Raw genomic sequence first — 20,665 nt, forward strand, 5'->3', positions numbered from 1 at the left:
TAATCTGCTTCCTCTGCCTTATTTCAGGAGTAAGCAAGCATGTGCGTGCCCTTCATGAGTGGAGTCTAGGTTTCTTATAGCCCCACTGTCAATCCTGCTGGTTTTCAAACCACCTAAAGCGACTCATCTTCCTGGTGTTGGACCCCAGGGATGGGGCACCCAATAAGTGGTTCAAACCACTCACTCCTCAGGGAGGATCTCTGAGCCTGTGTACTCCCTCCGTTTCTGTGCCCCCTCCAAGAAGAGAAGGGGGATTACACAGACTTGCTTCTCTTCCCCTCCTGCTCGATTTCATGTGCATCTTTCTTACACCTTTGGTTGTGTAAGAGTCTTAATGCCAGTCTCCAGTTTGTTTTCAGTAAGAATTGCTCTACAAGTAGATGCATTTTTGATGTGTTAGAGGGGGGAAGTGAGCTCTGTATCCTCTTTCTCTGCTATCTTGATCCCACCCCTCAACTTTTTAGTTAAATAAGTTCAAAGTTAAAAAAAACCTTTTGTTAGATTATCCTGTGTTTTGTATATTTGTTGTTGTTCAGGAGGTGAGGTAAATTAAACCAGGCAATTAGATATTATTTCAGAGAAGAATTTATTTTTACTTGAAGTATAGTTGATTTACAATGTTGTGTTAGTTTCTGGTGTACAGCAAAGTGATTCAGTTTTACATATATATTATTTTTCATATTTTTTCCATTATAGGTTATTATAAGATATTGAATGTAGTTCCCTGTGCTATACAGTAGGACCTTGTTGTTTACATGTTTTATATATAGTAGTTTGTATCTGCTAATTCCAAACTCCTAATTTATCCCTCCCTCCTGCCCTTTCTCCTTTGGTAACCATAAACTTGTTTTCTATGTCTATGAGTCTGTTTCTGTTTCGTAAATAAGTTCATTTATATCATATTTTAAATTCCACGTATAAGTGATATCATACGGTATTTGACTTTCTCTGTTTGACTTTTTTCACTTCGTGTGATAATCTCTAGGTCTGTCCATGTTGCTGCAAATGGCATTATTTCTTTCTATTTTATGGCTGAGTAATAGTCTGCTGTATACGTATACCACATCTTCTTTATCCATTCATGTGTCGATGGACATTTAGACTGCTTCCATGTTTTGGCTGTTGTCAGTAGTGCTGCTGTGAACATTGGGGTGCGTGTTTCTTTCTGAATTAGAATTTTCTCTAGATATATGTCCAGGAGTGGGATTGCCGGATCATATGGTAACTTTTTTTTAAGGAACCTCCATACTGTTTTCCATAGTGGCTGTACCAATTTACATTCCCACCAACAGTGTAAGAGGGTTCTTTTTTCTCCATACCCTCTCTAGTATTTATTATTTGTAGAGTTTTTAATGATGGCCATTCTGACCAATGTGAGGTGATACCTCACTGTAGCTTTGATTTACATTTCTCTGATAATTAACGATGTTGAGCATCAGGTAAGAAATTTAATTGAATAATTAAGGTTATCACGTATGCTGTTAGCCTTATACCACCTATATATTTTAAAGTGCAGAATAAGCATCATCACCAGGTAGTTTGAATATCAGCAGATTTCTTAAGATACTGTACATTCTAGTAAGCCCATGTTTCTCTGCAGTGGTAGAAATAACATTATTCTTGTTTAGATCACATAGAAGAGATCATACTTAGCAGGTCAGACCTGTTACAAATAGGAGAGCCTAGCAAGGAATCAGAATAGCTTGCAAGGTTGAGCCTTCTTTGTGTTCCCAGAGTTTGAAGAGGACTGGCCTTCAGTGATAAAAGGGATTAATTACTGATTGTATGTGGATTTGAAGATCTGTGAGGTTCCTTCCACATCTAAATATGCTTTCTTCTTATCTGCCAACAGGTACAACTGTAACTGCTTTACGATTGTTTAAGAATCTACCCGTAAGAAAGCAATTTTACTCAACTGCTAAAAAATGTAAAGAGGAAATAAAAAAGATCCAAGATCTCCTCATAAACTATGGTATACTTAAACCTGATGTAAGGATTGTTTTTGTACATAACAAGGTAAGCATTATTGTACTTTCTACAGGATTTTTTTGGTATATGATATAATAAAGGGACAATGTATTTTATCTAAATCAGTTAGATATGTAAAGAGTCTTCTTTCAAAATTTGTCACTTGTTTCGCTTTTTCTTTATTGTTTAAAGAGCATCTTTACTTTGTTACTTCATATCTATATGAAATCTGATTGAACCTTTTATTTCTTAATTTCTAAGATAGGTGATTCTACCAAGAGACTTTTCCATCCAAGAAATGTTTGCTTCCTAAATATGAAGATGAGTAAGACTTGTTCTTTTCCTTTAAAGAGTTCACAATTTAGTAACATTTTCCACCTTCTATTCTAAACTGTTTCTTCTTTGGAAGAGATTTTTGTTAAGTTTTTAAAGGAAACTCTACCTCATTTCTTTCCATTTTTCAAAGCAGGGCTGATAAGGAATTCCTCTTGTTGCTTGATGAATCTTAGGGGAAAGTTTTACATATCTTCTGCACTTCAAAATATTTAATGTAAGGAGAGTAGAACCACACAGCAGAAGTTTGGAAACCTGATGGGGAGTAGAGAGTTAACATTTATTAAGGGTGTACACAATGCCAGGGCCTATACTAGGTGCGTGAAACTCCTATAATCCACACCAACAGCCAAATGAGGTAGACATTATATCAGTTTGCAGTTGTCCTCTGAACTCAAGAGAGGTTTGATACTCTGCTCAGTGTTGCACAGCTGGTAAATTGTTGAGATGGGGTTCAAAACTTTACCTGCCTACAGAGTATAGGTTCTTCACACTCTACTGTTTTGTCTTCCCATTTTAATACTACATTACATTTGTGTAGTTCTTTTCCAGGTTTCAGAGCACTTACAATGACCTTGTGAGTTAGACAGCCTTATCTATTTGTATGGGGAACTTGAAGCTCAGAATGATCTAAGGAATTGTTTTCTATTTTACAGTAAGTAATACTACTGAGGTCAGAACCCTTTTTCATCCAGTTTTCTTTCCACTCCATGTCTTTTTACTTGTTATTAAGAAGATTCCATATTAAACCAAATTATGGTGGAATATTTATGATCAAAATCTTTGGTCATCTTAAAAAAATAAAGAAAAACATTAAGAATAGTCAGCCACCTGTTCCTGCTAGCATAGAGCTCAACCAAATGATACCTTGAGATCCCCTCCAGCTCTATCATGCTAGGATTCCTCAGGATGTTGTTAGATAGAGACTCATCCTGTTAATATAAATAACCCGATGACCTCTTGATCCAAAGGACATTTAGTCATTAAAAGTTGAATTAACCAAGTTAAGAAGATATCAAGGGCAGAAGAAACAGTGATCAGGAAGGGAAAACAAATGGAAAAAGGTAAAACATGAAGACAGGAGCTACATTTTTATAAAAGAAAAGTGACTACAACCAAAGAGAAAAGTTTTAATAGAAAACAGAAGAATATTATCACCCTGTGTAATGGAGATGTGTATTTAAAGTCAAATATATATCTTCTAAGCTTTGAATAAGTTTATATTATTATCCCAACCTGTGTAAGATCATCAGTATAGGCATTTTCTTTTGAAAATGGAAAGTAGTATTTTTTAATACACTGTGTTTTATAATTTTTGGAAGACACCGTATCTGAACTTATACGGAGCAAACACAGGTCTCTTGGTGGCCTTCAGTAATTTCAGATGCAGTTCAAATCCTGGAGAGTGTTATACCATGCAAGTAATGTAAGATTATCAAAAGTCTTATAGTAAAATTAAGTATTAGCTATTATTACACAAGGAAATCATGGACTCAATTATATTTTCAAGCTTTTTTCTTTTAGTATAAATTATTTTTTCACTGTTCTATTTATTAATAGTGCTGTTGTGCCTCAAATGTTATATTGTTAAACATCCTAAAATAGCATTGATACATTATCATAAATCTCTTTGAACATTGAGTCCTGCTCTGCTCTTATAAACATGCTTATGTTTGTCATTCTTTATGTGCTTTTCTGAAGAATTTTTTTGCCTTAGCTTAAAATTTAAACATGGCAATATTGTTGTCTCTTCTTTTTTTGAAATTTTTTTCTACATTAGAAACAAACAATCATATTGCACATAATATGAGAAGTACTATTGCTATTTTGACATCTTGGATTAGATAGTGTTCCTTCTTTTTATGAAGGTTTAACCTGCCAAGACATTCTTTGAATACTGATAATGTTGATGTTCTTGCCAGTATGGTTATGTTAGAAAGAGGTATTTTTCTTCTTTCATCACCATGTTCCTTGAAAGCATATTGAATAATGAGACAGCCAAAGAGAAATAATTTACAAGTGGATTCAGTGACTTTATTTAAAGTAGATTTTGTTTGGAGAAATGCTAGAGCCATTTCTTAGATGAGCACTACAGTCTTCAACCTTTGTTTTGTAACTGAATCCCTGTGAGGTCCTGCTACATATATTTTCATTTATAAAGTAGCTGTTTCCCAGAATTAGAAGTGTTTCTCAATGTGGTGATATCTGAAACCCACTTAGTAGTATTAGCTCTTTCATATGTACATGAGTAATTTTATAGACCACTAGTTTAGAACATAATGGTAAATATGTGATTTCAGATAAGGGATACTTTCATACTTGTTGATTTTCGTGATTTTCCTTTGCTTAAAATATCATTTGTATTTTTAAAAATTGTTTTGAATTTAATCCTGTCTTGATAATTAGAGTCCTGCTGGTATTGCAAAAGCTGAATTGGATATTATTGACATAAGAAGGTCTGATCTGTCTCTTACAAAAGAGAGAGAGAAGTAATTTAAGGAATGGCTTTCTACCTATCCCACCTCCATGTGACATGAACGTTAAGGCTTATTGGGATCAATTTATTTATTTTTGAAGTCTGGAAGAATGATGACCAAGAATGAGAAAGAAGGGACACATTTATTAGATTATAAACTAAAGATAAATAAGTGGTAGTTTATAATCTGTATCCCCTACATTCATGGTATTCCCTTTGTTCATTTCATTCTACTTTGCATCTTTTAGCCTTTTACTCATGTATTTTTGAATGTCTCAGTTTTGTTTCACCTGTGCTGTGAGGAATCAAGGAAAAGTCCTTTGCCCATAACTGGACCAGTATTAAACGGTCACCCCTCCCCCAGTCCATCCCAGCCAGTGTTGTGGAGGCAGTATAATCAAAGAGAAATTCCAGTCCAGGACTATGGTTCAAATGCCCCTTCCTTCTGAAGAATATATTCTTCCAGTTCTAACCTTGAAAGTTTGGGTGGTTTGTTTTTATTTCTTTTTTAATTAGTGAAGGTGGATGTTCCTTCAGATATACTTTAAGGTTAGCTTGGGGCTCATTATCAATCATGAGTGGTTGTTTGTTTATTTGTTTTTATTTGCAAATTAATGATAATTTTTTTAAATTGTTCTCATTTTTCTTCTTTGTTATATTAACTTCTTTTACTTTTCACCTAACTTCTGTGAAATATTATATAGAAAAGATGAGGGACATATGTAAGTCAAATTTTAGTTTAGTTGATTTCTAATTTTGATGTTTGCTCACACTGTTAAAAAAGTCTTTGAAGTCTTCCCCTATCCGCCAGCAAGACTTAGTTATTATGTAGCTTTTTCCATAGCATTTTCTGCATATTCCTATTATGTCACTTTTGCTTTGTTGGAAATGATTTGCATTCTCTCTCCCCGTCCCAACAGCCTCTTGTGGAAGGAAGGGCTGCATCTTGCTTATATCTGTATTCCTCTTAATGCTCACTTAGCATTACAAAATTTTGAGTATACAACCATAAAAAAGAATGAAATAATGCCATAGAGATTATCATACTAAGTGAAGTAAGTCAGAAAGAGTAAGGCAAATACCGCATAATATAACTTATATGTAGAATCTAAAATATGACACAAATGAACTTATCTACGAAACAGAAACAAACTCACAGATACAGAGAACAAACTTGTAGTTGCCTAGGGAGACGGGGTGGGGGAGGGAGGGATTGGAAGTCTGGGATGTGCAGATGCAAATTATTATGTATAGAATGGATAAACAGCAAGGTCTTACTGTATAGCACAGGGAACTGTGTTCAGTATCCTGTAGTAAACCATAATGGAAAAGAATATATATATATATATATATATATATATAACTGAATCACTTTGTTGTACAGCAGAAATTAACACAGCATTGTAAATCAACTGTACTTCAATAAAATAAATTAAAACAAAAAAAACAAAATATTGAGTCTAGTTCCCTGTGGTATACAGTAAGTCCTTGTTGGTTATCTCTTTTATATATAGTAGTGTATATATGTTAATCCCAAACTCCTAATTTATTCCTCTTCCCCCACTTCCTCCTTTGGTAACCAAAAGTTTGTTTTCTATGTCTGTGGGGTCTATTTCTGTTCTGTATATAAGGTCATTTGTATCTTTTTTTTTGATTCCATATATAAATGATATTGCATGATATTTGTCTTTCTCTGTCTGGCTTACTTCACTTAATGGTACGATAATCTCTAGATCCATCCACGTTGCTACAAATGCCATTATTTTATTCTTTTTTATGGCCAAGTAATATTCCATTGTATATATATACCACAAATGGGACATAATTAAAAGCTTTTGCACAACAAAGGAAACCATAAGCAAAACAAAAAGACAACCTACAGAATGGGAGAAAATATTTACAAATGATGTGACCAACAAGGGATTAATCTCCAAAATATACAGAAAGCTCATACAGCTCAATATCAAAAAAAACCCAAACCACCCAATCAAAAAATGGGCAGAAGATCTAAATAGATATTTCTCCAAAGAAAACATACAGATGACCAAAAAAGCACATGAAAACATGCTCAACATTGCCAATTATTAGGGAAATGCAAATCAAAATTACTAGTACCACTTTAAATTCATGATCACTAATCTTTGTACTGCCTGGTAGTCATACTGTGTTTCTCTAGCCCATTTTCTCTCCTGGTCTCCTATATCAGTGCTTTAAACAAACTTTAATGTGCATACAGATCACCTGGGGATCTTGTTAAAAGTGCAGATCCTGATTTAGAAGGTCAGGGAGGGCCTGAGATTCTACATTTCCAACAAGTCTCCAGGTGGTGCAGTTGCTGCTGGTCCATGATCCACACATTGAGTGGAAGTCCCAAAGGGCTATTTCATGTGTTCTCTTCTCAGACAGTCAAGTTCTTCTTCCCTGTCTTCACAAGAGTAGCACAGGGAACTAGGACATAACCTGATCTTACATCCTAGTTCACTGAGAAAATTGAGGCAATCAAGAGAGAACTTTTACAAACTACCCCCCTGTCTGCAATTGTGCCCATACATTCAGCCTTCCCTTCTGTTACTATAGATGTATATGTCATGTTTCTAGGCAAGGCCAATTCCTTCACTTGGGCAAAACTTCTTAAAATACTTGTCTGTATTCATTGTCTCCAATTACTTTCCCCCCATTCTCTCTTGAACCCACTCTAGTCAGACTTTCTCTTTCTGCCAGTCCACAACTCTTACCAAGGTCACCATTGACTTTCAAATTTCTAAATCCAGTGGTCACTTCTCAGATCTTATCTTACTTAACATTTGCCACAGTTGATCTCTGCATCCTTGAAACACGTTTTCACCTGTCTTCTAGGGCAACACACATACTTGGTTTTTTTCCGATCTTTCTACCATTTGTTATCAGTCTTCTAGTTCCACCTCATATCCTAACTTGTAAACATTTAGTGTCCTATGGCTCAATTCTGGAATTTATCCTCATATGTGTGTGTGTGTGTGTGTGTGTGTGTATATATATAATTTATTCTCATATATATTCTCATATATATTTTCTTGATGTGCTTATTCAGTCTTATGCCTTTAAATATCATTTATACACTGATGACTCCTCAATTTTTATCTCCATTCTATAGCTGTCTTCTGAACTCCAAACTCATAGATCTAACTACCACCCCAAATCTCTCTTTGGATGTTTAGTAATAAGCTCCTCACATTTAACATGACCAAAAGTAAGCTCCCTACCTTGTCTCTCAGAATTGCTCTTTCCACATCCTTCCGCATCAGTATGTGAGAATTCTGTTTCTCCTGTTGGCACACCAGAAGCCTTAGGGTTATCCTTGACTACTGATTCTCTCACACTTTAATCTGATAAAAGAGTAAATTCTGTTGGTCTACCTTCAAAATATATCTAAAATCTAACTACTTTTCACCATGTCTGACTACCACTGTCGTCCAAGCCACCATCATCTCTCACCTGGATTTTTGTAACAGTGCTCTAATTGGATCTCCCCACTTCCTACCTTGCTCTCTTTAGTCTATTCCCAGCCCAACAGCTAGAGTGACCTGTAAAAATGTAATTCAGGTCATGCAACTCCTCTTCAGTGAGTTTCCATCTCAAAGTCTTTATAAATGGCCTGTGAGTTCTACATAAAGGTTAGTAAACCTTTTTTGTAAAGAGCCATAGTGTAAATATTTTGGGTTTTCTAACTCATACAGTCTCTCTTACAACTGTTCAGCTCTGCTGTTGTAGCATGAAAGCAGCCGTAGGTATTAAAACTTTACTTTAAAAAGCAGGCAGTGGGTTGGATTCAGTCCTTGGGCTATAGTTTGCTGACCTCTGTTATAGATGATCTGACCCACGATTATGTTTGATCTCATTTTTTTCTTTTCTTGGCTTCAGCTAACTGGCCACCTTGTTTTTTCCTGGAATCTACTAGTCATACTTCCAATTCAGAACCTTTGTATTTGTAGTTCCTTTGCTTAGAACATTCTTCTGTATATCTGGCTCAATCCTCATCTTTTAGTTCTTAAAACTTCTCAATGAAGCTTTCTTTAGCCACCCTAAAATTATAACCATTTCTCCCACCCCACACATGTTTTCCTGCTGCTGCTTCTTAAAACTTCTCAAAATCGAATACACTGTATATTGTACTTATCTTAATTTATTGTCTCTCTCTCCTCCTCTGGAATATAATTTCCATGAGGGGAAGCATTTTTGACTGTTTTTTCACCGATGTGTCCCTAGTGTCGACGGTAGTACTTCATGTAGGTACTCAAAAAATATGTGTTAAAATAATGAGTGTGATCAAGGATTGAGAGCATGGAGGACAGGAGCACTCTTATCGCATTGGTGGCACTAGCCCATACTGGATTGTGAACATAGGTATTAAAGCACCAAAGATACAGTGGTAGATGGGTCACTAGAATTAGAAATAGCAACTGGAAAAGAGAGGTGGGAAAACAGCAAGTATCGGTTTTTATACTCGAGACATTTCCCTTTCTTTCTGGAGGGCTCCTAGAAAGTCACAGAAGAGGGAGGGCTGACTTTAGCCACTTGGCAGGTGGGTGTTACTGATTCAGTGAAGTAGGAACAACCTGTAAAAGTGATTTCACCTAGAACTCCACAAGTGGGTGGGTCATAGGCTGATTCTGTTACAGTATAATTTGCTAATATGGATAAATGGACCAAGATCATTCTAAGTAGAGGAATAGTGTGAATATAAAAGATGTAGGTAGGAAAGTACAGAGCACATTTAGAGGCAGTGAATAAGTCAATTTAGGTGAGTAGGTATTTTATGTAAAGGAATACAGGAAGATAAATCCTGAAAGACAATTTGAGGCTAGATTATAAAGGATCTTGAATGGTAGGCTGATTTTTTTTTTTTTTAAATAGAAAATTGGGAGTAGGGAAGTGACTTAATCAGGGTGTTACCTCAGACAGTTAGTTTGGTAGTAGTGTGCTGGGAGAAATTATAGGAGGCTATAAGTGGTGACATTAGTTAGGAAACTGTAACAAAAGTTCAGGCACTATGGGTCTGAATAGGATAAGCAGATTGGGCATAGAAAACAGTGTGATTGCTATTATAAGGAAGAATCAATGAGACTGATTGCACATAGAAAATGAAGAACAGAAAAGATTTGAGGATACCTGATTTATTTAACTTAATGCCTAGGAAAATGATAATACTATATACATGCCTTTTTTATTCCTGGATGGGTGCATCTGTCTTTCTCCTCTTATATGTAGTACCTTCATGAATTACTCTGGCATAATTTTGATTTCACTCCAGAAAGAACCTAATAGAATCAAACCAAACTTTTAAAGTGAAGTTATTGTTACCTCATCAGTAGAAAGTTTTTGTTAACTAATCAATTAAGAAAGAAAAGCTAATCAACTCCAGGCTGGATATTATTTGTTAGCCTTAAAACTTGTTGCTTGTTTTTTTAATAAAAGGACGAAATTAGAAATAAAAAAGAACCATAAGGTAATTGTTGGCATATTTGCCTGAATAGGGTGTATGGGAAGAGAATTGCCATCAGATAAGTACCAGAGAGCCAGCTGATTGTAGGAGTGTTGGCAGTTCAGAATCTGTGGGTTTGGTCGTCTTTTTTCTTTTCTAAATATTATTGTGTTAAGAACACTTAACATGAGATCTACACGCTTAACAAATAGTTTAAGTGTACCATATAGTATTGTTGACTAGAGGTATGGTGTACAGCAGATCTCTAGAACTTACTAACCCTAACTGAAACTTTATGCCTATTTATTAGTAACTTCCTATTTCCCCGTCCCCCCAGTCCCTGTTAACCACCATTTGACTCTTTGATTCTATGAATTTGTCTATTTTAGATGCCTCATATAAGTGGAATTATGCAGTATTTGTCTTTCTATAACTAGTTTATTTCACTTGGCATAATGGTCCTCATGATCATCCATGTTGTCACATGTTGTAGAATTTCCTTCTTTTTTAAGCCTGAATAATATTTCATTGTATGTATATAGTACACTTTCTTTATCCATTCATCCATCAGTGGACATTTAGGTTGTTTCCACATCTTGGCCATTGTAAATAGTGCTGCATGGGAGTGCTAGTATCTCTTTGAGAGTTTGCTTTCAATTATTTTGGAAAATACTCAGATGTAGGATTGCTGGATCATTTGATAGTTCTATTTTTAATATTTTGGGATATATCCATGCTGTTTTCCTCAGCAGCTGTACCATTTTGCATCCCCACAAACAGTATACAAGGGTTCCAGTTTCTCCACATTCTTACCAACACTTGTCTTTTCAGTAGCCATCCTGACAGGTGTGAGGTGATATCTCATTGTGCTTTTTGATTTGCATTTTATACTGAGCATTTTTTTATATACCTGTTGACCATTTGTATTTCTTTGGAGAAATGTCTATTCAACTCTTTAGCCCATTTTTTGTTGTGTTATTAGTTTTTTGGTTTTTGAGTTGTAGGAGTGTCTCATATGTTCTGGAAATTAATCATCAGATATATGGTTTGTAAATATTTTCTCCCATTCCATAGGTTGCCTTTTCACTTCATTGATTGCTTCCTTTGCTGTGCAGAAGCTTTTTAGTTTGACATAGTCCCACTTGACTATTTTTGTTTTTGTTGCTTGTGCTTTTGGTGTATTATCCAAGAAATCATTGCCAAGACGAGTGTCATAAAGCTTTTCTTGTATGTTGTCTTCTAGTTTTACAGTTTCAGGTGTTATATTTAAGTCTTTAATCTATTTTGAATTGATTTTTGTGTGTGGTGTAAGACAAGGGTCCAACTTCATTCTTTTGCATGTTGATATCCGGTTTTCCCAACACTATTTATTGAAGAGACTATCCTTTCCTCAATGTGTAGTTTTGGCACCCTTATCGGACATCAGTTGACCATATATGCATGGATCTTTTTCTAGGCTCTCTATTCTTTTCTGTTGGTATTTATGTCTGTCTGTATGCCAGTGCCATATTGTTTTGATTATTGTAGTAATCAAATACTACAATATATTGTAATATATTTCAACCTCAGGAACTGTCATGCCTCTAACTTTGCTCTTCTTTATCAGGATTTATTTGGCTCTTCATGCTCTATTATAGTTCCATATGAGTTTTAGAATTGTGTTTTTCTATTTCCGTAAAGAATGCCATTGGGTTTTTGTTTTTTTTTTTAATAGGGATTGCATTGAATCTGTAGATCACTTTTGAGTAGTATAGAAATTTTAACAATGTTAAGTCTTCTAATCCATGAACACACGATGCCTTTCCACTTGTGTCATCTTTAATTTTTTTCATCAGTGTCATCATACAAGTCTTTCACCTTCTTAGATTTATTTCTAAGTATTTTATTCTTTTTGGTGCTATTGTAAATAAGATTGTTTTTCTAATTTCCTTTTCAGGTAGTTCATTGTTAGTGTATAGACATACAACTGATCTTTGTATTAATTTTGTATCCTGCAACTTCATTGAATTTATTACTTCTAATGGGTTTTTTATGGAGTCTTTAGGGTTTTCTAGAAATAGGATCTTATCATCTGCAAACAGGGACAATTTCACTTCTTCCTTTCTCATTTAGATCCCTTTTATTTCTTTTTCTTGCATAATTGCTTGGCTAGGACTTTCAGAACTATGATGAATAGAAGTGGCAAGTGTGGGCATTCTTGCCTTGTTACTGATCTTAGAGGAAAAGCTTTCGGTTTTTCACTGTTCAGTATAATGGGCTTTTTCTAGATGGCTTTTATTATGTTGAGTTACTTTCCTTTTATTCCTAGTTTGCTGTAAGTTTTTAATTGTGAAAGGTTGTTCAGTTTTGTCAAATATTTTTTCTGCATCTATTGAGACGATCATGTGATTTTTATCCTTTATTTTGTTAATGTGGTATATCACATTAATTTAAATGGATATGTTGAACCATCCTTACATCCTAGAGATAAATCCCATTTGACCATGGTGTATGATCTTTTTAATATGCTGTTGGTTTGATTTCTAGTGTTTTGTTGAGAATATTTGCATTGGTATTCATCAGGGATATTGGCCTGTAGTTTTCTTTTCTCATAGTATTCTTCCCTGGCTTTGGTATCAGGAAAATACTGGCTTCATAAAATGAGTTTGGAAGTGTTTCTTCTTTCTCAGTTTTTAGGAGGAGTTTGAGAAGAATTGGTGTTAATTCTCCTTTAAATGTTTGGTAGAATTCACCAATGAAGCCATCTGGTCTTAGGATTTTCTTTGTTGGAAGGTTTTTGATTACTGATTCAAACTTCATACTAGTTATAAGTGTCTTCAGACTTTTCTCTTCTTTCATAACTTAATCTTCGTAGGTTGTATGTTTCTATAGGTTGTATGTTTCTAGGAATTGAGCCCTTCTTGTAGGTTATCCAGTTTATTGACATGTAATTGTTCATGTTGTCTTTCATGATTATTTTTATTTCTGTGGCATTAGTTGTAATATCTCTAAACTTCTAATATTATTTATTTGGATCTATTTTTGTTAGTCTAGCTAATAACGGTTTGTTAATTTTGTCCCTTTTCAAAAAACCAACTCTTATTTTTGTTGACTTCTTTTTCTGGTTTTTTTTTTCTATTTTGTTTATTTATTTTCTACTTTAATCTTTATTTTTTTCCTTCTGCTAACTTTGGGCTTAGTTTGTTGTCCTTTTTCTAGGTCTTTGAGGTATAAAGTTAGGTTGTTTATTTGACATCTTTCTTTTTTTTTTTTTTAATTAATTTATTTATGGCTGTGTTGGGTCTTCGTTTCTGTGCGAGGGCTTTCTCTAGCTGTGGCAAGTGGGCGCCACTCTTCATCGCGGTGTGCGGGCCTCTCACTATCGCGGCCTCTCTTGTTGCGGAGCACAGGCTCCAGACGCGCAGGCTCAGTAATTGTGGCTCACGGGCCCAGTTGCTCCGCGGCATGTGGGATCTTCCCAGACCAGGGCTCGAACCCGTATCCCCTGCATTGGCAGGCAGATTCTCAACCACTGCGCCACCAGGGAAGCCCCGACATCTTTCTTTTTTAATGTAGGTGTTTTTTCTGTGAACTTCCCTCTTAGTACTGCTTTTGCTACACCCATAAGTTTTGGTATGTTGTATTTTCATTTTTCTTTATCTCAAGGAATTTTATAATTTCCTATTTTATTTCTTCTTTGACCTAGTGGTTGTTCAAGAGTATGTTGTTTAATTTCCACATACTGTGAATTTTCCAGTTTTCCTTTTGCTATTGATTTTTAGCTATTGCATTGTGGTCAGAAAAAATACTTGGTATGTTTCAATCTTTTTAAATTTGTTAATACTTGTATCGTGACCTAACATATGATTTATCCTGGAGAAAGAGCCAAGTGAGCTTGGGAAGAATGTGTATTCTGCTGCTGTTGGGTGGAATGTTTTATATATGTCTATTAGGTCTATTTGGTCTGTATTGTTGTTCAAGTCCTTTGTTTCTTTATTGATTTTCTGTCTGGATTTTCTATCCATTATTGGTCTTGATCTGAAAAAAAGAACAACTAGAGAACCATGTAGAGGATGGAGTTGCCTTGTAGAAGAGATGTTTGGGGTAGCTTCCTTTAATATGTGTTAGGGAGAAGTAAGAGTCAGTTTGGAGAAGAAAAGTCTCTTGAAAAACAAAATGTAATAGAAAGGTGATCTCTTCAGTTTGAATAAAGAGGAAAAGCTGAAATCAAATATTGTATAAAGCAGTAGCAGCTTGATTTGCAAATAACCTTTTCTGTAAAGTTAAATATGGGAGGATGTAGTGATTGCTTCAGAGATCCACGATTAAAGAGCTGATCAGAAAGACTGATCTGAAAGATTTCTATAAGCAGTATTAAGAATATAAGTAATCTGGAAGCAGTTATTAAACTCTGGTTGAATTCAAAAAGGATTTTCAGAGGAGGTGGCTTTAGAACTGGTTCTTGAGAAAGACTTAGTGGGCAAAAGCATTCAAAGCACATGCAAGGTCAAGGAGTCATGAGAGGTCAGAGAAAGCCGGCATAGGAAAATAGATGAGGCTGGAAAGGTTGCTTGGGTCTAGATTCTAAAGGATCTTGTGGACTTTACATGGGAATATGGACTTCTTGCCAAGTGGTGAATGGGAACATAATAAGAACATTTAGTAGGAGACTAACAGAATATGATAATTCTCATGGCAGTTGGAGAATGGACCAAATTATGTTTAGTAGTTGTGTAACAGAAGAAGCTGGTTCAGTAGTCCAAGCAGTTGCACAGAGCATTTAGAAAAGGGTATAGGCAAGAGAAACATTTCTTTTTTTTTTATATATATCTTTATTGGAATATAATTACTTTACAGTGTTGTGTTAGTTTCTGCTATACAGCAAAGTGAATCAGCTATATGTATACATATATCCCCATATCCCCTCCCTCTTGAGCTTCCCTTCCACCCTCGCTATTCCACCCCTCTAGGTCGTCACACAGCACTGAGCTGATCTCCCTGTGCTATGCAGCAGCTTCCCACTAGCCATCCATTTTACATTTGGTAGTGTATATATGTCAGTGCCACTCTTGCACTTCGTCCCAGCTTCCCCTTCACCCCTGTGTTCTCAAGTCCGTTCTCTACGTCTGCATCTTTATTTCTGCCCTGCCACTAGGTTCATCAGTACCGTTGTTTTAGATTCCTTATATGTGCGTTAGCATACAGTATTTGTTTTTCTCTTTCTGACTTACTTTACTCTGTATGACAGACTCTAGATCCATCCACCTCATTACAAATAACTCAATTTCGTTCCTTTTTATGGCTGAGTAATATTCCATCATATATATGTGCCATATCTTCTATATCCATTCATCTGTCAATGGACATTTAGGTTGCTTCCATGTCCTGGCTATTGTAAATAGTGCTGCAGTGAACATTGTGGTACATGTATCTTTTGGAATTATGGTGAGGAAAACATTTCTGATGTAGATAAGATTTGATTAGCAATTGGAAATAATCTTTCTTGCTTTAAAGACCACAAAGAGTATCTACAATCTCCCTTTGAAAATTATGCAGAGGTTAACTTATGTTTTCAAATTTTTGCTTAGTTTTTTTGACTGAACCATACCTTCTTTACATGATTCAAAACCCAAAAAGTATGAAAAGGTAGAGTGAAAAAATTAATCTCATCTTTGTCTCTCATATGCCTAGCTCCTATAAGCACCCCCCTCCCATAGGTAAAGTTACTGTTACTAATTTCTTCATAACCTTAGGAAAAAGTAATTATGCATACTATATTCCAAAACATGGATATAAAATAAACAGTTAAACAGAGTAAAGTAAGCATAAAAGATTTTATATTTATTTTTTTTAAGGGGGGAGGGAGGGGTCTTTTTTAATTTTTTTTTTTTTTTCTATTTGGCCATGCCATGTGGGTTGCAGGATCTTAGTTCCCCAGCCAGGGATTGAACTCAGCCCCCCCCACCCCCACCCCACTCAGTGAAAGCACTGAGTCCTAACCACTGGACCACCAAGGAATTCCCACATAAGAGACTTTATATATCGAACTCTTCTAAATAAATTTTACCGGTTTTAAACTCTGGGGCTGCTTAGTAAGAATCAAATCATATTAATGCTTATTATGTTAATAGAATGTGATATTCTTTTAACAAGAGTATTTGGTATTGTGATGGAATAATCCATAATTATATACTAAACTCAAAACATTAAGCAATAAAGTTTCTATAAGCTTCTATAGCTAATGTTGTTATCATACTGCCAGTGGGGAAAGAGATTGCCTTTTCTTATATTGTGTTTGTGCCTCTGCCCTTTTCTGAACCATTCAGTACAAATACATGTCCAGGAGTAGATAACAATAGATACAGATCCAATTATATTGTAAGACCTTGGAAGTAGTTAAAACTTCTGATTTTTAAGAAACTGAAACATGAAGTTCTTAGTACATGTCTGCAAATAATTTGCATGAAAAGTTTGGTTGCACTCTACGCCAATATGTATACTTTGATTTCATATTCTAGGAGTCACCTTTGCTCAGGCAGTCTTATTAGCATTACAGTGTTTAGTTAATTGTTTATTATCTATGTGTAACCTCCTTTTTCCCATTATCACAAGTTGCCTTCACAGTTGAGGTTTACTAATTAAATACTGAATATTCTCATCTAACTTCAAATAGTATATGTCAATGAAGTGGGAAGAGTGGCAAGATATATTTGGCTAACTTCAATCAATTACATGGCGTGCATGTAATAATATATTTTTTATAGAGGTGTTTTCTCACTGTCATCATCCTGACTAGAGTCAGATTCTTACTTGGCACATCCAGATGCTCCAACTTTGTGTGACCTAGATAGAAAACATATGGGGGTATGTGTGTGTATTTTTAGCACACGTTAAGCTTTCAGCCTAAGGGCAAAATATATGAAAAACTTCAGATAGTGAAAAGAAGATCTCTGTTTTAGAAAATAATACAGGATTGATGAAATGGTGGGGAAAGCAAACTAAAAACTACTTGCTGTAAAAACTGTAGCACTTAAAAATTCAGTACTTTCTATAACCTTAATTTTTAATTACTACATTTAATTGTTTAGCTGTGTAATAGTGGGTCCTGTTTTGAAAATGAATCTTAATTGCCTGAGTAATAGTGAAGATTTAATTTACTGGCAGACCTCTTTATTATTTATTGTTAGCCCAACTATACTTAGAAAATGCTTCTAAATCAGCCCCCTGATCTGATGCAGTAATTGCCCAGTGTGAAATAATGCTCTAGAACTGCTAGTAGTATTTACATTAAAAAAAAAAAAATTCACATTCATTGGTTCTCATGTTTCACAGCTTGTTTAGAGCCCATTTCCTCAAGTGATCTTTCTGCAGTTCTGTATACTAGCTTTTCAATAGGTCATGCAGTGCAATAGCATCTTTGCATTAATCAGCAGCTAAGATTCATATCTGAGGCATCACTCTAATACAAACTAAAATACACAAGATGACGTTTCCACTAGAAAGATCACAGGTTTTATAGCTGTATTAAGTGCAGGAATTTTAAAACATTAGTTTTCTTGAAATATTTTCATGACTACTCATTCTAAATACATTTTATACATATATATGAATCAGAGAGCTAGCTAGCTAGCTTTAAGGAGATAAACTTTTTGTGAATAAGTTTTTATTGCTCAACTACTCCTTGTTAAAAATAACTTGTAGACTCAAATCAATAGAATTAGAAATGAAAAAGGGGAAGTAACAACCGACACTGCAGAAATACAAACGATCATGAGAGATTACTACAAGCAACTCTATGCCAATAAAATGGACAACCTGGAAGAAATGGACAGATTCTTAAAAATGCACAACCTGCCGAGACTGAACCAGGAAGAAAGAGAAAATATGAACAGACCAGTCACAAGCACTGAAATTGAAACTGTGATTAAAAATCTTCCAACAAACAAAAGCCCAGGACCAGATGGCTTCACAGGCGAATTCTATCAAACATTTAGAGAAGAGCTAACACCTATCCTTCTCAAACTCTTCCAAAATATTGCAGAGGGAGGAACACTCCCAAACTCATTCTACGAGGCCACCATCACCCTGATACCAAAACCAGACAAAGATGTCACAAAGAAAGAAAACTACAGGTCAGTATCACTGATGAACATAGATGCAAAAATCCTCAACAAAATACTAGCAAACAGAATCCAACAGCACAGTAAAAGGATCATACACCATGATCAAGTGGGGTTTATTCCAGGAATGCAAGGATTCTTCAATATACGCAAATCAATCAACATGATACACCATATTAACAAATTGAAGGAGAAAAACCATATGATCATCTCAATAGATGCAGAGAAAGCTTTCGACAAAATTCAACACCCATTTATGATAAAAGCCCTGCAGAAAGTAGGCATAGAAGGAACTTTCCTCAACATAATAAAGACCATCTATGACAAACCCACAGCCAACATTGTTCTCAGTGGTGAAAAACTGAAACCATTTCCACTAAGATCAGGAACAAGACAAGGTTGCCCACTCTCACCACTATTATTCAACATAGTTTTGGAAGTGTTAGCCACAGCAATCAGAGAAGAAAAAGAAAGAAAAGGAATCCAAATCGGAAAAGAAGAAGTAAAGCTGTCACTGTTGGCAGATGACATGATACTGTACATAGAGAATCCTAAAGATGCTACCAGAAAACTACTAGAGCTAATCAATGAATTTGATAAAGTAGCAGGATACAAAATTAATGCACAGAAATCTCTTGCATTCCTATACACTAATGATGAAAGATCTGAAAATGAAATTAAGAAAACACTCCCATTTACCATTGCAACAAAAAGAATAAAATATCTAGGAATAAACCTACCTAAGGAGACAAAAGACCTGTATGCAGAAAATTATAAGACATTGATGAAAGAAAGATGATACAAATAGATGGAGAGATATACCATGCTCTTGGATTGGAAGAATCAACATTGTGAAAATGACTCTACTACCCAAAGCAATCTACAGATTCAGTGCAATCCCTATCAAACTACCAATGGCATTTTTCACAGAACTAGAAGAAATAATTCTAAAATATGTATGGAAACACAGAAGACCCAAAATGATGAAAACAATCTTAAGAAAGAAGAACAAAGCTGGAGTTATCATGCTCCCCAATTTCAAGCTATCCTACAAAGCTACAGCAATCAAAACAATATGATAGGGACTTCCCTGGTGGTGCAGTGGCTAAGAATCAGCCTGCCAATGCAGGGGACACAGGTTCGAGCCCTGGTCCAGGAAGATCCCACATGCTGCGGAGCAGCTAAGCCCGTGCGCCACAACTACTGAGCCTGCGCTCTAGAGCCTGCGAGCCACAGCTACTCAGCCCACGTGCCACAACTACTGAAGCCGCACGCCTAGAGCCCATGCTCCACAACAAGAGAAGCCACCGCAATGAAAAGCCCGCGTGCTGCAACAAAGAGTAGCCCCACTTACCGCAACTAGAGAAAGCCCACATGCAGCAATGAAGACCCAATGCAGCCAAAAATAAATAAAAAATAAAATAAAGTTATATAAAAAAATACATATGATAATGGCACAAAACCAGACACAAAGATCAATGGAAGAGAATAGAGAGCCCAGAAGTGAACCCTCGCGTATATGGTCAATTAATCTACAATAAAGGAGGCAAGAATATACAATGGGAAAAAGACAGCCTCTTCAACATATGATGTTGGGAAAACTGGACAGCTACATGCAAAAGAACCAAACTGAACTACTTTTTCACACAATTTACAGAAATAAATTCAAAATGGATGAAAGACTTACATGTAAGACCTGAAACTGTAAAACTCCTAGAAGAAAACATAAACAGTACACTCATTGGTCTTAGCAATATTTTTTTGGATCTCTCTCCTCAGGCAAGGAAACAAAAGCAAAGATAAACTAATGGGACTACACTAGAAAGCTTTTGCACAATGATAGAAACTGTCAACAAAATGAAAAGGCTGCCTATTGAATGAACAAAGATGTTTGTCAACAATATATCTGATAAGGGGTTAATATCCAAAAAGTACAAAGAACTCAACAACTCAACATCATAAACAAATAACCTGATTTAAAACTGGGCAGAGGATAGCACAGGGAGATCTGCTTGGTGCTTTGTGACCACCTAGAGGGGTGGGCTAGGGAGGGTGGGAGGGAGACGCAAGAGGGAGGGGATTTGGGGATATATGTATACATATAGCTGATTCACTTTGTTATACAGCAGAAACTAATACAACATTGTAAAGCAACTATACTCCAATAAAGATGTTAAAAAAAAAAAAAAAAGGCAGAGGACCTGAGTAGACATTTTTCCGAAGAAGACATATAGATGGCCAACAGACACCTGAAAAGATGCTCAAAATCACTAATCATCAGGGAAGTGCAAACAAAAACCACAGTGAGGTATCACCTCACATCTGTCA

General features: G+C 35.6%; 1 protein-coding gene and 1 long non-coding RNA gene across 10 annotated transcripts in view; one reads left to right on the forward strand and one right to left on the reverse strand.

Annotated features, from left to right (window-relative positions):
- The window catches only part of LOC309663463, a 320,115-nt gene that overhangs the window by 285,159 nt on the left and 14,291 nt on the right, over positions 1-20,665 (reverse strand). The gene's annotated exons all lie outside the window — the stretch shown is intronic.
- Positions 1-20,665, forward strand: part of PMS1 (PMS1 homolog 1, mismatch repair system component) — a 92,570-nt gene that overhangs the window by 23,177 nt on the left and 48,728 nt on the right. For all 9 annotated transcript variants that reach the window (XR_014265179.1, XM_082467013.1, XM_082467018.1 and 6 more), the window contains one exon: positions 1,853-2,016. Coding sequence is in view for 7 of the 9 variants with exons in the window: in XM_082467013.1 (XP_082323139.1) it covers positions 1,853-2,016 (164 nt within the window). In the remaining 2 variants the exon portion in view is untranslated. The remainder of the gene's footprint in view (positions 1-1,852; positions 2,017-20,665) is intronic.

This window comes from Balaenoptera physalus (genome assembly GCF_965194825.1).
Source record: "Balaenoptera physalus genome assembly, chromosome: 6".
NCBI lineage: Eukaryota > Metazoa > Chordata > Mammalia > Artiodactyla > Balaenopteridae > Balaenoptera > Balaenoptera physalus.